At 43.3% G+C, this 17,395-nt stretch overlaps 1 protein-coding gene across 1 annotated transcript; it reads left to right on the top strand.

Annotated features, from left to right (window-relative positions):
• The first annotated feature begins 703 nt into the window (after nt 1-703).
• ZNF599 (zinc finger protein 599) lies at nt 704-15,683 on the top strand. The gene is made up of 4 exons (XM_019014364.4): nt 704-832; nt 4,094-4,220; nt 6,234-6,329; nt 13,081-15,683. Exons 1-4 carry the CDS (start codon nt 815-817, stop codon nt 14,604-14,606), a joined length of 1,767 nt encoding a protein of 588 aa, XP_018869909.1. The 5' UTR covers nt 704-814; the 3' UTR covers nt 14,607-15,683.
• Nucleotides 15,684-17,395: the final 1,712 nt, after the last annotated feature.

The raw sequence follows: 17,395 nt of genomic DNA, 5'->3' as shown, positions 1-17,395 counted from the left end.
AAAGTCCCAGGTAATGCTGATGTCATCTGAAAATTACTGATAGGGGAAATTTTAATATTATCATATTAAATAATTATCTTCATTTTCCTTAGGAATCTCCATCTCAAGGCTCAGAGAGATGAACTGCTGGCGCAGGGATACACAGGGAGGAAAGTCAAGGCTTGAGTCGCCTGGTAGAGACATTTGAGAGTGGGTCATTGCCTCAGATAATTTCCACGGAAATCTGTGTGCCTCTCCTTTAAGAAGAGGTGAAGCCAATCCCTTTCTTGGGAACCTTGAGAAGCCGCCTCACCGAGAACAGAAAGTGCGCTCCAGGTACCACCCGGATTCCGTCAAACTACATTACCCAGAAGGCAGTGCTACAAGGGACGGAAGCCGGCCGCAAGCCATAGACGGAAGGCTCAGAGGGGCGTTTCCCGTAGCGGCGTGGGCGGGACTTCCGGCGTCCAGTCTTCGGCCGCCGTTAGGTTGCGGCTGCTGTGGTTGACAACGCTACACTGGGTAGAACGCCAGACAGGGGCCACTTTTCGAGACCGAGTAGAGACAGACAGTGAGGAGGATAGGACCCACTTACACGCTTTTATGTCAGCCGCGATCCCACCCCCACAAGCGTCTGCAAAACCCTTCCTGGGGCCTTGGCGACAGCCCTGTGTCCCCACAGCGCGCAGAGGCGGCGCCGCGAACCTTGTGTGCATTTTACACGACGGCGGGGACTGAGGTCCCTCGCAGCCCAGAGCCGGAGCCCGGGGTCGGCCGAGCCCGCAGGACCGGCTTCCTCGCCGACTCTCACGGCCTCACCCAGCCCCCTGGGCCCATGGCGGCGCCGGCGTTGGTGAGTGGAGGGTTCCGCAGCCCGCGCGAGCTCTGGTCACCGCCCGCATGCACCCATCCGCAGTAATACGGCGGATGCCGGGACTCTGCGCTTCTCCCTTTTGATGCCCTAGGTTATGGAGATCCCGGGAGAGGGTGAGGTGAGAGGGCAGGGCTAATCCCTTCCTACCCAGGGTCCTGGGTAGGACAGGAGTTGTAAGGAGAGGTCCCTGTCTCTGGCTCTAACCTGGAGCTGTCGCCTCGCTGCCCTCGGCCTCCATTCCCTCGGGTCTAAAATGCGAGTCTCAGTAATTTTCTCTGTGGAGGGAACTGGAGAGGGTACGCTTGTGACGTGGGTCCTGTCTTTCAGTGCTCGGAGAGCATCACTCTAGGTGCCGTCTTTGAAGAAGGACTCTCTAGGTCCTGCTATTGTTTTAGGGGATCATTCCAGCGGAAGTCTGGCCCTACCAAAAGCTGGGAGAGGGAATGAGAGCCTCGAGGGCAAGGAGGCGGGAGCAGCATTTTTGGCAGGAGGCTAGAAGACAAGCTCATTGGATTTATCTTTGCAGATGCCGTCTGTTTATTACAAATGAATCTGGCTTGCCGCCTAACAGCAGTGAATCCGTGCTTCTGTTTAACACATGCTCTTGTATTTGAAAAGCAAATCCAGCACAATATTCATTAATGACAGTGTACATGAATGTATGTCTCTTGGAGTGTGAGCACATAAGGCCTCAAGTTACTCTCCAGCATGTCACACTGTTTACTCCTCGTAGCTCTGATCACCTTCAGGAGTTGTCTATTCATTTTTCCTCACCTGGTCTGTTCTCTAACTTCAATCTAACCTTGTTCCAGGGTCTCTTCAGAGAGGGCTTCCCTGGTTGCATCATGTAAAGTCTCTCCCAGTCTTTGTGGTCTTCTCACTCTTGTGTTCTTTTCTAGAGTCTTCTGACTTTATCTTGATTGTTTATTGCTGAGGATCTGTCCCCCAACCCCAGAATGTCAGCTTCTGTTCTGTTTTTCATCCCCAGGCCCAAAACTATTCTGTTCTGGGCCTGTACCACTTAGTCGATAAGTGATTAATGAATGAGATTCTACCCTCTGGGGCTCCCATCCTACTTAGATTTCATCTAACCCAACCCCACCCCCTACCCCACCATGGCTGCAAAGTCACTGCCCAATCCACCAGGACACTCCCCCTCCCATTCTTCTCTCCTGCACATGCCAAGCTCATTGGACGATTTTCTCTGTCACATTGTCGCCAGATCTCTGCAAGGCTGCTCCTGGATGTGTGCTGCACTGAGCTCTCCTAGGATGCTACAGGAGCAAATAGGAAAAATACTAACAGCAACAAATAGTAGCTGGTCTTCACTGAGCACATTGATAATGTGCTGAGAGGCAGTTTCTGTGTATTACCTTATTTAATGCCCTTCTTCTCAGAGTAAAATTCTTTCATTTTCCTTTCTTTACAGAAGAGGAACCGGAGACTCAGATTAACTACCCAAGGTTGCATAGCTCATAAGTAACAGAAACAATCCAGTATGTCGAGCATAAAAGCCTACATTTTTTATTTATTTATTTTTTTTGAAAGAGGGTCTAGCTCTGTTGCTCACACTGGAGTGCAGTGGCCCCATCGCAGCTCACTAGCAATCCTCCCCACTGAGCCTCCTGAGTAGCTAGGATTATCAGTGTGTGCCACCACACCCAGCTAATTTTTTTTATTTTTTGTAGAGACGGGCTCACTGTGTTGCCCAGGCTGGCCTCGAACTCCTGAACTCAAACAGTCTTCCCACTTTGGCCTCTCAAAGTACTTACTGGCATGAGCCGACGTGCCCAGCCAAAAGCTTACATTTTTAACCAATATTTCACCCACAGTGGATTGGAGATCCCTGGGGGCGACAGCTGAAGTACACTTTGTAAGGGGAAGGTGCAGGCCTCTCTCTAGCAGGTGGACATTGGAATGAAAGGGTCTTTGGGGAACCTTCCCAGCAAAGGGAACACCATGGACAAAGGCAGAGGCATGAGGAGACATAGAGTGACACCAAGGCTTGTCACCTGCTGACGTGTCTTGTGTGATCATCTGATGATCATCATGCCAACATCCCATTCTCACCCAGGACAGACGTGGTGCTTAAGGCAGCTGCCAGGTTCTTAGAGCCACAGCCTGCATTGCCCTTGGCCACTTGTGTTAGCTGTACCTAAGGGAAATGTGCTAACCGTGGCTCAGGAAGAAAAAGAACAGGTTGGCGCTCATTGTGGGATATTCCAGGGAGTCTACAAGTCCCAGCTGCCTGAGGGCAGGGAAACTTTGTTTGAGCTCTCCCAAGCCCTAGGCAGTTGGCACCTCTTCAGGCGCCTCTTCTATGAGGCAAAGGAAGGCTCTGCTCTTCCTTCCATACCTATGGAAATATTTTCAGGAATGGCTGAAATTGTTTTAACTGTAAAAATTGTAGGAAGTATTTTTAGCCCTTGTCACTGTGGATTCACTGTGGTGATGGAGGAGTACAGGGGTTACACCCATAGATCCTGGACCCGAGGGATTGGGTTCAAATCCTGCTTCTGCTCATTAGACATACAACTCTGAGTGACTTGACTCAGCCTCAATTTGCTGATTGTGAAAAGGAGATGATGATGACATTTACATCATGGGCTATAGGATGATTATTGAAATTCACACACATTGTAACACATGCTGAGCACTGCAGTGTTTGCTTTATGAACATTTTCTCATTAATTTTCACAACAGTTCGGTGAAGTGGGAACTATTAATGTATTGATGTGGAAATTGGGGCTCCAAGAAATTAAGAGACTTCTCCAAGGTCACACATCTGGCATGGGTTGGTTCAAGAGGCCGGATTTAAACTTCAGGAGCCTGATTCCAGACCTGGAGACTTTTAGTTGCTTGAACACAGCATGTGAAGCCCTCAGGTGCAGGCAAACAGTGCAGACCGGTGAGGCTCAGCTGCTGCTGCTGTGATTATTGTTTGAATTCTTATTTTTCCCCATTCTTGTAATGTCCTAGGACATTACTGTCTGCTCCTCACAGTCATATGGGATTATCATTGTCTTGTATCATTTTCCAATGGTTTCCAACATAGGAGGCTTTTCTGTCCCACATCTTTGTATTCTGTCAGCGGCACCATCTGCCTCCACAGAGCCCAGTGGTTCTCAGGAGTTGCTCAGTGGTTCAGGGTCTCTGGACGCTTTGCCAGTAACCAAGAAATGAGCTGTAATTTCACCTACTAGCTCCACAGCCACCTGTCACCTCTGTTTGACTTCCCAGGCATTAGTATCATTTGAAGACGTGGTTGTGACCTTCACTGGAGAGGAATGGGGGCACCTGGACCTGGCCCAGAGGACCCTGTACCAAGAGGTGATGCTGGAGACCTGCAGGCTCCTGGTCTCACTGGGTAAGACCTCATTACCCTCCCATGTAGGGGACCCACAGCCTCTTTGAATCCACCCTTTCTAGGCATGGCTGGTCCAGGAGCCTCAGAACCCAACCTTCCCTGATCCCTGCAGCCTCAGCACGTTGTGGTCTGACCTCCTCTTGCTGGGTTTCCCTGTGTCTCAATCAAAGATTGTTATGTAAGAAACACAGTCCTCCTCAACACTTTTATCCCACTGTCTAGCACAGCTGGCCTCAGTCTGACATCTTTATCCCAGACTGCCACAAGAGGTAATTGGCCCAGCTTGGTTGAGTCAAATGTCCTCACAGCCCAGTTAGCAGGACCTGTGGATAATGGGAGGTTCTACAAGCCGCAGGTGATTGACACAGACACTAAGAAAGTGTTTGTTATCAGTGCTGCTGGTATCTTTTTCAGCAACACAGTCTCAGCTGAAAGGTCTCTTTGGCCCCTGGCACCTGCACAGTTAACCCTTACTTCCTAAGGCCTGTGCCTTGCTCTTCTGCTGCTACAGGAGATGATTATGATTATGGAAAGGGAGCCTAGACACATTCTCAAATGGCATGGATATATGCTATCTGAGAAAGCTGTTCGTTTTTTCTTTTCTCTTTCCTGTCTCTTGAATGTTGAGTGTTGGCTTAGGGCTGAATCTTTAACACTCCTGTAGCTGTTGGTGAATTTCCTCCTCAGTAGAAAGAGTAGCCTCAAACTCCTAGCCTCAAGCAGGCAGCAGGAACTTGCTGGGACCTGTTATCATTTTGATTTTGCCATTTTTATAGTAACCTGTCACAACAAGGTAACTAATATCTGTAAAGTGCTTAGAATAGAGCTGGAAACATAGCAAGTGTTCTGCATGTGTTTGTTACATTTAACAAATTAATAAATACCAAATGCTCTCCCACCTAAACCTTTAATGGACAGTTTGCCCAGAAGTTGGTCTGAGTAGATATGAATGGAGGCCCAAAGTCTCACTTATTCCAGATGTTCAAATGGTTACCATCGACAGGGCTCTCCCAGTCCTGCGTCCCCACAAGGGATGAGTCATTAATGAAGTAAACGTGGTGTTATTTTATGACAACTGTGATTAGGTGTCAAAAGGGGATGTATGGGGAACAGCATTCCAGGAGGAGGGACCAACATGAGCAGCATCCCTGTGGGAGCAGGGTGCTTGATTCCTTAACAGAGACGAAGGCAGGCCTGATTCCCCTTTAATGCTGCTCATCACCCAGCTCAGTGCCAAGCATATGGCAGAACATTTGCTGAGTGTGCATGTGGCATGTAAGTGTGCATAATCCTATGGTGAACATTTGCTAAGTGACAGCTGGATGTGTGCCAGGACAAGATTTTCCAGTTGATGCTTCTGGGTCCTGGTGCCTCAGTCATTGACTTCTCTCCAGAGTCTTCTGTCTTAGCCTTCACAGTTGGCAAAATGTGTGTGGCTGCATGTGGAAGACCACCTCCTGCCAGTTTCACCCTGAAAATAATTTCTTACTTTACGTAATGAGAAGCCCTGAGGTGCTGCTGACTCCTGGCTTGGTCAGTGCCAATCCATGCTAACCCAGTTCTCTGGCTGCTTTCTGTCCTTGGTCTAGGGCCCTGGCCAGTATCCTTACGGGGCAGTAGGCCTCCATGTTCAGCTTCAGTCACTGGCCTGCCTCACACAACTGACTATCAATAGATGCCATTCATCAGGCGATTTAGTCCTGTGTTTTTCAACCATCATGGGCACCAAAATCACCTGGGGAGCTTTAAAAACTACCAGCACTCGTCCTTCTGCTCAGAGATTTGGTTTAATTTGTTCTGTTTTTGGAACTGGGTGTTGCTAGATAGTTTTGATGCACAGGGTGGTTGAATCCTACTGACTTAGGTTAATTAGGGAATACTTTTGGTGAGGCAGGGGAGGGCCCTTTCTGGGGTTTCATTGCAGTATGTTAAATGTATATACTCCTTTACACCTCAGACTTTTCTTTTTGTCTTTCCCTGTATACCATACTCCATTTGTTTCTCCATGCACAGGGCATCCTGTTCCCAAACCAGAGCTGATCTATCTACTGGAACATGGACAGGAACTGTGGACAGTGAAGAGAGGCCTCTCCCAAAGCACCTGCACAGGTTGGTGACTGAGAGTCTGGCAGCGGGTATCAGGGCAGCCTGCAGACCACCCAGGCATCACTGTGTCTGAAATGCCATGGGCAGCTATTTTGTGGTCTTGAGCAGTCATGGAGCCCTTGACCCCATGGTCCCCCATCTTCCCACTTCTGTCACACACTCTTTGCCTTTATTCAGGTTGGAATATGTTAGGTAGGAGACAGATTCTAGGCTTTAATGATTTGCCACTCACTAGTCTCATGACTCTGGAGAAGTTGTGTGACGTCACTGTGCCTTTGGTATGTAAGTTAGGCTGAGTTAATTACCTTCTCTGAAAAATAAACTCCAAAATCATGTGACTCAACAGATTAAGTTTCGTTTTGTTTTGTTTTTTTATCCATGCCGTAGCCCAGTGTGGGTCAGCAGGAAAGCTGTGTACCCTGTATTTATTTATGGATCACATGCATTCTGTTGTCAATATGCAGCTTTAAGGTTGCCCCGGACAAGAGGAATGGGAGAGAAGGGCAGTAGTCACTTCCATTAACATTTCATTCACAAGAACTGGGTATTAGGCTACATGTTGTATCAGGCTGGGAAATGTGGTTTAGCTTTTTTATGCCCAAGGAGAAGAGCCTATGGGTATAGTGAACATATACTTATCTGATAAACTTAGGCTACATTTGAAAGATAGTGATGATAGTTTCTGCATGACTGGGTTGTTTGGGAATGTGATCACATAGCAGGAAACTGCCTAGCACACTGCCTGACCCGGAGTGGCTCAACAGAAGTTACTTGTTAGTAATATTCATGTAGTGTTAGTCATAAGGAATAGTGATAGCTCAGACATTCTTCTGCATTCCGAAGACAGTCCTTTCTTTTCCTGCAGATTACTATTTCAAACTACACTCTGCATCCCACCATTTTTCACCTTCTCCAGCCCGTCATTTATTGATCCATCCATTCATCTTTTCATGTATGTATCAGATACGCAGAAGCACCCCCTAGCCCTGTTGTTTTCTGGCCCTCCTGTCTTCTAAAAACCTCAAGGTGATGATTGCCTTTGTCAGTCCCACATCTGGGCTGCCAGAGGAAGCTGGAGCCATCAAGCAGGTGGATTTGTGACACTGTAGATTCACCATCTCACCCCTCTAGCGTCCTTCTTGCTTGCTCAGCCAGCTTTCACCCCCTCCCCCGTTCCATATCTTCACTTGAATGTCTCAGAGGCACCTCACACTCATCATGCCTAAAAGGACCTCATGATCACCCCATTTTCAGCTAATGCCCCTTTCCATGAGTGGAGAAGGCTAAAAACAAACGTGGACAACCCCTCAACACCTCCATCTCCCTCATACCCAATATCCAGCCATCCCCGAATCTTGACCATTTTACATCACTCATGTCTCCTGAATCCTCACCTTCACTAGTTTCCATCAGCTCCAACATTAGTACTCTAGGCCAAGTGATTATCTCTTGCCTGCATAATGCTACCAGATTCCTCGCTGTTTTCCCCCATGTGCTCTGTGCGTCTGGTCAGCCCTGTGTGTTATATCTGCATCCACTCACATGTTCCATGTATCACCGCCTCCCTTGCCGCTGATGTCAGAGCATCTGACCTACTTTATGAATAAAGCCTACACACTTGATTTTCTTGCTTTTTGACACTTACTGATTCATGTTCATCTGACTTATCCTGCAGCTTCCTTCTCACTTCTGTGGAAGAGTTATCATCCTGGCCATGGCTAATTTCTCCAGCAGAATCTAGATTACACGTTCTGCCTTCTCAGGTGTATTAGCCATCTACTATTAATATGTAACAATATTACCACAAACCCTGCAGCTGAAAACATCACGTATTTATTGTCTCCCACCTATGGATTGGGAGTCCAGGCACAGCTTAGCTGGGTCCTCTCAGGCCTGTCATAGGCAGCTCATAGCTCATCATCACCATCAGCTCACTTCTTCAAATCAAGCCACTGTGTGAGACTCCAGCAAGATGGATGTTCCAGTCTTATAAAATTACATATATTTTATCATGTACATTCCATCGTCTTTGCCATATTCTATACTTTAGAAGCAAATCGAGGTCCTGCCAACATTTTAACAGGTGAACTACAAAAGGGTGTGAACACTATGACTTGGGGATCATGAGAAGCCATACATGAATCTCTCTGCTGCATCAGGGAACATGCTTCTTCACTTACTTCCTACCTCTTCTATATTTTCATCCCCTCTCTACTCAACATTAAAAAAAAATGATGATGTTTCTGATACCTGAGGGAAACTTTTTTTTTTTAGTGCTCTTACGTCTCCAGCAGCATCTAAATATTGTTGACTCTATTTCACCTGAACAGCCAAGCTTGTTGGAGAAGTCTTCTCATTCTTTGAAGAGACATCTACACAAGACTTTCCTTTATTTATTTTTTCCCTTATTTTTGTACTGAGGTGCAATTTATACATAATAAGTGTACAAATCATAAAGTTTCATTTCTATAAAATTTTATATATGTACAAGTCAGAGAAACCATCTCACAGTTCAAGAAATACAGTGTTTTCAGCACTTAACAGGCTCCTTGTGCTCATTCTTTGTCAGTATCCCCTTCTATAAAAGTAGTCAATGTTTACACTCTATATCACCATACATTAGTTTTGAAGGCATATAAATAGAACCCCCCAGTACATACTCTGTCCTGACTTCTTTTGATACTTTATGACTCAGATTCATTCATGTGGTTGCATATAGTTGGAGTTAGTTCATTACCATCATTGAATGAATAGACTACATATACCCATTTTCCTATTGATGGACATTTGACTTGGTCTCCATTTTTGGAATATTATGAAGACTACTCTTATGAATATTCTTGATTGTATTTTTTGTTGGATATAAACCCATATTTCTGTTCGGAATATACATACAAGTGGACTGGCCAGATCAAGTGTGGGCATATGATTAGCTTTAATCAAAACCACCAGTTTCAGAGTAGCTACACCATTTCACATTTCCACCAGCCACGTATGAGAGTCTTCATTGTTCCATGTACGCCTGAGCAGTTGGTGTCTTTCCCTTTACTCTTTGATGCCTGGTAGTGGTGTTTCTCAGCACCACAGCACTTAAAGTGTTCTTGCCCAGGTCACTGTTGCCATCCTGATTGCTAAATTCAACTATAATGATAATAGACAGTGGTCAACAGTTTACCAAACATTTATCCTTTGTCACACAAATGAACTTTTGTTTGGTTTTTGGTTTTTTTTTGAGACAGGATCTCACTCTGTCGCCTAGGCTAGTGTGCAGTGGCACAATCTCGGCTCACTGCAGCCTCTGCCTCCTGGGTTCAAGTGATTCTCGTGCCTCAGCCTCCTGAGTAACTGGAATTACAGGCATGCACCACCACACCTGGCTGAATTTTTTGTATTTTTAGTAGAGATAGGGTTTTGCTGTGTTGGCCAGGCTGGTAACTCCTGGCCTCAAGTGATCTTCCTGCCTCAGCCTCCCAAAGTGCTGGGATTACAGGTGTGAGCCCCCACACCCAGCCACAAATCAATATTTTATATGCTTTTTCTCCTAACAACTTGTAGGCAGGAACTGAGAGTATCCCAGTTTTTCAGATGAGGAAAGTGAATCTTAGAAAAGTGTGTTAGTCTGCTCTGGCTGCTGTAATAAAATACTATAGACTGCGTGGCTTATATAGCAGAAATGTATTTTCTCTCAGGTCTAGAGGCCGCAAGTCTAAGGTCAGGGTACCAGCATTGTTGGGTTCTGATAAGGGCTGTCTTCTCAGCTTGCAGATGGCTGCCTTCTCACTTTGTGCTCACATGGCCTTCCCTCAGTGCCTTCACTTCTTACAAGAAGTTTACCATGTTGGCCAGGCGGGTCTTGAACTCCCGACCTTCAGTGATCTGCCTGTCTTGGCGTTCCAAAGTGCTGGGATTACAGGCATGAGCCACCATGCCTGGCCCCCCTCTGACTTTCATAATTGTCCCTAGGTGTGCAGAATTAGAAAAATTATAAATAATGATTTATGACACATTGTCATCATTAGTCAATGCATGTCCTGGTTTTTTGTTTTATTTTCTTTCATTGCATTTTATTAATATATTTATTCATCCTCCTTTAAAAAGATTGTAATGAACACCTACAAACCTTTCGCCAAGTACAAGAACATTACCTGCTTCCTGCATCTGTTGATGTGTTTCTTTCCTTTCCCATTCCTATGCTGCCTCCCTTGCATACGTGGCCACTTTAAGATTTGTTATTCCGTTGCTTATTCTGTAGGAAGATTCAGGTTTTTTTCATAAATATAGGCTATTCAGATGTTCTGTTTTTGTTTGTCCGTTTTGGTAATTTGAGTAATGTAAAATATTTGCCTACTTTATCTTTGTCGTCCCATTACTTTTTAAGATTGTTTCATCTCATAATGGTAAATTTTATATTTTATCACAATAAAAAGTCAGAAAAATATATTTAACATATCTACATATCTTTTTATAATGCCATTTAAAACTGATAAACCTCAAAAAAATAAAAGGTTGTTACATTGTATTCTTGTGTGTGTGTATTTTGCTTTTTTTGAACATTATAAAAAGTGTATTGTGGTTTATATTGTCTTCTGGCATTTTCACTCTTTATTCAACAGTAAGTTACTAACATTCATGATGCATATAGCTGTAGTTCACTCATTTTTTTTCCTGCTAGAGTCAATTGCATGAATATAACACAATGTATTTATCCATTTTCAGGGAGAGCTTGAAAATGTTTGCTTATTGTTTTTTGTTATCACAAACAATGCTGCCATAATTCATATATATGTGTCCTCAGGCACATCTATAGGAGTTTCTCTTAGTAAAGTTCCTTGGACTGGCATTTCTGGATTATAAGATGAGCAAAAGGAGAATTTTACTAGATAATGCTCTGTTGTTTCCTAAAATGGTTATACCCATTTCACTTCCCTTGCCTTATCTGAATGATTTCATAGAACAACTTCCTCTTCAATAGTTGATGTTGTCCGGTCCTTTAGTTTTTTCAACCTAGCGAGTATAAAATGGGGCATCTCATTGTGGTCCTAATTTGTTTTTCCCCTATTACCAAGAAAGGTGAACACTTCTTATGTTGATTGGGCAATGTATGTCTTCTGTGAAATATCAGTGCATAATATGTTCATTTTGGGGTAGAGTGAAGTTCCCAACCATAATTGTGAGTTTATTTCTTCTTTCAACTCAGTTTTTGGTTCATGTATTTTGAGGCTCTGGTGTTTGGCGCATACAGATTTAAGATGATTTTGTCTTCCTGGTGCCATGGTCTTCTCTTCATCTTGTGAAGTCCCTCTTTGTCTCATTTGCTTAGGTCTATAGTTTGCTATCTGATACTAATGTTACGTTTTTTATTTGTTTGCTTTTTTGTTTATTATATTTACTCTAGTCAAATTGACTACTCTTTTCATTTATGATTAATGCTTTTATATCTTGTTCTGGAAATCTTTCTCAAAAGATACTCATTTTTATTATATACGAAATGTGTTTAATGTTTAGCTTCTGACAGTTGAGTCTTAATCACTCTGGAGGTAATTCTGTATGTGGTATGAGGTAGGAATATTATTTCATTTTTCTCCATGTGGCAAATAATTTTTCTAGATCCATTTATTGAATGGTTCCTCCTTTTCCCAATGGCCTTCTCTGCTGCTTCTATCATATATCAAAGTTACATATATACATTTCTGAGTTCTCTATTTCATTTTTCCCTTTCACTGTTTGTCTTATATCTATGCCTAATCACACTGCCTGAATGCATATAGTTTCATCATAATACTAAGTCCTCATAGGGTAAGGCCCCTGCTTTATTCTTCAGAGTTATCCTGGTCTCTATATCAGCTGACTGATCTCTATCCACAGTCAGCTTGTCAATATCTGTGAAAAACCCTATTGAGATTTTATCTGATGTTGTATTGAATTTAGAAGTGAATTTAGGGAGAACTGATAACTTTATATTGATTAATCTCTTTTCATATAGATCTTTAGTGTCTTAAGTTTTATAATTTTCTTCATGTAGATCTTACCTATTTTGTGTATGTTCACTTAGTCTTTATTCAGACATTGCAGACTCATTATGTTCATCTAGCTGGTTCTCACCCTTCTCACTTTTACACAGGTGAGAATCCTGAGAGTCTGTTTCTTCTCTGTCTCTGCCTGCCTTTCCATCCTCATCTCCATCATCTCATCCCATTTACATTACTCAGCAATCAGCATTCTCTCAAGACTTTCAGCCCTTGTACATTCTGTTTTCATCTGCCGAAGTTTCCCTCCTAATTCCTCTGTCTGGGAACTCCTACTCTCCTTTTTAAAGAAAGCCCATGTAGCTCACCTTTTCTTGGTGCTGTGATCCAAGACATCCTCTGATCCCTCTCTGTCTCTCATCTGGGCCATGTTAAGTGTATCTTCCCTACATTGTCATAGCACCATGAGACTGCCTCTGTCAGAGCACATTCATCACACACATTGTAATTATTAGTCTGCCCACTCTCCCCCATTTGGGAGAGTGAGGAGCGGTCTCCATTCCAGATTCTTTGCCCCCTGCCCTTGCTTTTCCTTCTGGGTTTCCTTTTAAAGATCTCAAGAGTCCAAGCATTAGGAAAGAAATTGCAAGCCTGGTTTTGAGAGATGTAAAAATGCAGTAGGCATCAGAGACACTGTTTTCACCTTCATTCTTCTGCTAAAGTGGTGATTTTGTTTGTTCTGTTGACATCACTAATGTTCAGTTTTTTTTATATTGGATTTCCTTCAGGTGAAAAAGCAAAACCCAAGATTACAGAGCCTACGGCTTCTCAGCTGGCCTTCTCTGAGGAATCCTCTTTCCAGGAACTTCTGGCACAGAGATCCTCAAGAGATTCCAGGTTGGGGCAAGCTAGAGATGAGGAAAAGCTAATAAAAATTCAGGAAGGGAACTTGAGGCCAGGAACAAACCCCCACAAAGAGATATGCCCTGAGAAGTTGAGTTATAAACATGATGATTTGGAGCCAGATGATAGTCTGGGCTTAAGGGTTTTACAGGAACGAGTCACTCCACAAGATGCTCTCCATGAGTGTGACTCTCAAGGACCAGGAAAAGACCCCATGACTGATGCAAGGAATAACCCTTACACATGCACGGAATGTGGGAAAGGGTTTAGCAAGAAGTGGGCCCTTGTTCGGCATCAACAGATTCATGCTGGAGTGAAGCCCTATGAGTGCAATGAGTGTGGGAAAGCCTGTCGTTATATGGCCGATGTCATTCGACATATGAGGCTTCATACTGGGGAAAAACCATACAAGTGTATTGAGTGTGGGAAAGCCTTCAAACGCAGGTTTCACCTCACGGAGCACCAGCGTATTCACACCGGAGATAAGCCCTATGAGTGCAAAGAATGTGGCAAAGCATTCACCCACCGCTCTTCTTTTATCCAGCATAATATGACTCACACTCGAGAAAAACCCTTTTTATGCAAAGAATGTGGGAAAGCTTTTAACTACAGCTCCTCATTTGCTCAACATATGAGGATTCATACTGGAAAGAAACTCTATGAGTGCAGTGAATGTGGAAAGGCCTTCACACACCGCTCCACATTTATCCAGCACAATGTGACCCACACAGGAGAAAAACCATTTTTATGTAAAGAATGTGGAAAAACCTTTTGCCTCAACTCATCCTTCACTCAGCACATGAGGATTCACACTGGAGAGAAACCCTATGAGTGCGGTGAATGTGGAAAGGCCTTTACTCATCGCTCCACTTTCATCCGACATAAGAGGACCCATACCGGAGAGAAGCCCTTTGAGTGCAAAGAATGTGGGAAGGCCTTTTGTGACAGCTCTTCCTTAATTCAACACATGAGGATTCACACTGGTGAGAAGCCTTATGAGTGCAGTGAATGTGGAAAGGCTTTTACACACCACTCTGTTTTTATTCGACATAATAGGACCCACAGTGGACAAAAACCCTTGGAGTGCAAAGAATGTGCAAAAGCCTTTTACTATAGCTCTTCCTTCACTCGACACATGAGGATTCACACTGGAGAGAAGCCCTATGTTTGTAGAGAATGTGGAAAGGCTTTTACCCAACCTGCAAATTTTGTTCGGCATAATAGGATCCACACTGGAGAAAAACCTTTTGAATGCAAAGAATGTGAGAAAGCCTTCTGTGACAACTTTGCTTTAACTCAGCACATGAGAACTCACACTGGAGAGAAACCCTTTGAATGCAATGAATGTGGAAAGACCTTCAGCCACAGTTCATCATTCACTCACCATCGAAAGATTCATACCAGAGTTTAAAAGATACAGGAAGGCCTTTTACAAGTGTGTTTGTCTTTAGTGAACTCATAGTGGTGACATACCTTTCCTTTTGAGTATAACTATTGAGGGAAATATTTTGGCCAGAGAGATGTCTTAGTATCTGATAATTTATACTAACTAGAAACAGAATTGTCCCTGTGAAATCTTTTTATAGCAGGTAATCACTTGTCATCCAAATAATTATATTAAAGATTCACCCAGTTTAGAGCCTTACACTGTACCTGAGAATAATCGAGGGGAGAGACCTGGTGGTTAACATGCATTTAGGTAAAATGTCAGGAACAACTTTCCTCTTATTAATACTATAAATCCATCTCAAGCGTATTTTAAAACAATGAGAGATGGAGGAAACAATCTAGAAGATAAAAGAAAAAGATGTGCATAACTTGTTTTCAGTTTCTCTGTTTATGACAGTTTGTCATTTGGCGGGTTGGGGGATGGAGCGGGGAATAAGACATTGAAAAATCTCATCCCCTTTGTGTGTTTTACATATATATATATCTCTCTCTAAGTCCAGAGCCAGGAGAGTTGGACCATTGAGGGCAGCTCTGCCAACATTTATTAGAAGTATTCATTGTTCCAAAACTGTCATCTCTACCCTTGAGGGAGTGTGTCTTTGTGAGAAATATAAAGGCTTGAGTCATGAAATACTTAACACATGTTCACATGTACACATGTACATTTATATATATGCAGTGAATTGTTACTCGTGGTAGTTAGGTTCTGTGAATTTTCTGTGCACACTGAATTAGTGAATGCTGAATGATGGTTGCTAGGGGAAATACAGGGTTAGCTTCTGTGAGCCTCTGATCCAAACATTTTTATCAATCAGTCGACACATAACCTTCTTCTATGGGTATTTGCTTGTTTGTTTGTTTAAAGACACCTTATCAGTGTTTCTTGAATAATTATAATTATTCTTTATAATAAAAATATTTTAATTATAGCATGTTTGTGTAATGTACTCAGTATATTATTGTACTGCTTTAACTCTTAATTATGTACACACAGTACACATATACAGTATTCATGTACAATAAACAGTAAACTGTACAGTATTCATACAGTAAATGGTACTGTGAACACCTATACTATACAGTACAGTCGTGCCAATAAAGATAGTCCTGGGGGAAAAACATTAAAGATTAAAAAAAGATTAAAATTGTACTTTTGATGGAGCTGCAAGATGTGTGATGGGACAGCGCACTGTATGGTTAAACTGCTTGACTTTAACTTACCCCCAGAAAACTAAGGAAGAGGTTGATGCAACTTACTCTGCAGAAGAGGAAGGCATTTCTGAGGGTGCCATATCAACATCTGGCAGTTTTACTTCAGGAGTTTGACTTTTGCTACTTGGTGACATCATCAGCAGTTTTCCCTCCTGAGCTGGCATGAAAAATTGCATCAGCCTTGTCTGGCTTTTCGCCTAAAGTGTTTTTATCTTTTTTGAGACAGGGTTTCACTCTGTTGCCCAGGCTAGAGCGCAGTGGAGTGATCACGGCTGACTGCAGCCTTGCCTCCTGGGCTGAAGCAATCCTCCCACCTGAGCCTCCCAAGTAGCTGGGATCACAGGTATGTGCCATAATGCCCAGCTAATTTGTTTTTTGTAGAGATGGGGGTCTCACTATATTGCTCAGGTGGTCTCAAACTCCTGGACTCAAGTGATCCTCCTTCCTCAGCCTCCAAAGTGTTGGGATTACAGGCGTGAGCCACTGTGCCTGGCCCCACCTCAGTGTCCCAGCATAAAGGAGTGCAGTGGAGGTTAGGGGCTTAAATTTGAGGCTACATTCGAGCATAGGGTCACATTCTTCCATGTAATTGAAAATGTTTCCAGGGCAGGATTTCAGTTTGATATTTTTGCTGCTGTGAGAACAGTTCTTGGAATCTTAGGCTGACCTTCGTCACCATCTTTATCATCACTGACTTTGATGCCTCAATAACATTGCATACAGTGACTGGCTTCCAGTAGTCCAAAACGGTGGTTTCCTTGTTGGTGTTGAGAGCCTCACAAGCCTTGCTATAAAGGTCGTTCATGTTGTGCACCCTGAAAGCTTTTAAGTATGCCCTGATTGAAGGGTTGTATGACACGTGTTTGTGGCCATAAAAAGAATGTCTAGGTTGCAGTGGGAATTTTCAAGTTCTTTATGGCAATGAACTGGAGCATTATTTAAAATTAATTAAACTTTGAAGGCAAAGTTTTTGCCTTGGAGATAGCATTCAACTTCTTGGATGAAGCAGTTGTAAAACCAATCCCAGAATAGTTCTGAAGTCATCCATGCTTTTCTATTCCACTTACAGTGGACTTGCATATGGCTCAGGTTTTTCTCTTTAAGTTCCTACAGATTTGGGGTTCTGTACACCATTAGTGGTTTGCACTTATAGTCACCATTAGTACTGATGCACAGTAGCAAGGTTGCAGGATCTTTGAATGATTTAAAGTAAGGGACTTTGGAGGCCATTTGTGCTATATAGATTCATTTTCTTTTAAAACAAGCCATTCTCATCAGTGTTGAAACCTGGTTTTTCACATAACCCTTTTCCTGTATAACATTTAGTGGATATTATTTAAATTCTTCCACAGCTCCCAGAAGAATTTGCCTGCAAGTTTAATACATTTTATGTTGTAGTGCCTTTTGAAATGTGTGAGTAGCCAGCACTAGCTGAGCAGGGTTAGCATTTTCCTTACTTAGGTATCGTGACCATAAATTTCTTTGGCTTTAAGACTCACAATAATGCTGTCCTCTATTCTTTTCTATTGGTCATCATCT

Source organism: Gorilla gorilla, chromosome 20, assembly GCF_029281585.2.
Source record: "Gorilla gorilla gorilla isolate KB3781 chromosome 20, NHGRI_mGorGor1-v2.1_pri, whole genome shotgun sequence".
NCBI classification, from domain to species: Eukaryota; Metazoa; Chordata; class Mammalia; order Primates; family Hominidae; genus Gorilla; species Gorilla gorilla.
The sequence above is the reverse complement of the archived record's forward strand: the minus strand, read 5'-3'. Positions and strand labels throughout refer to the sequence as shown.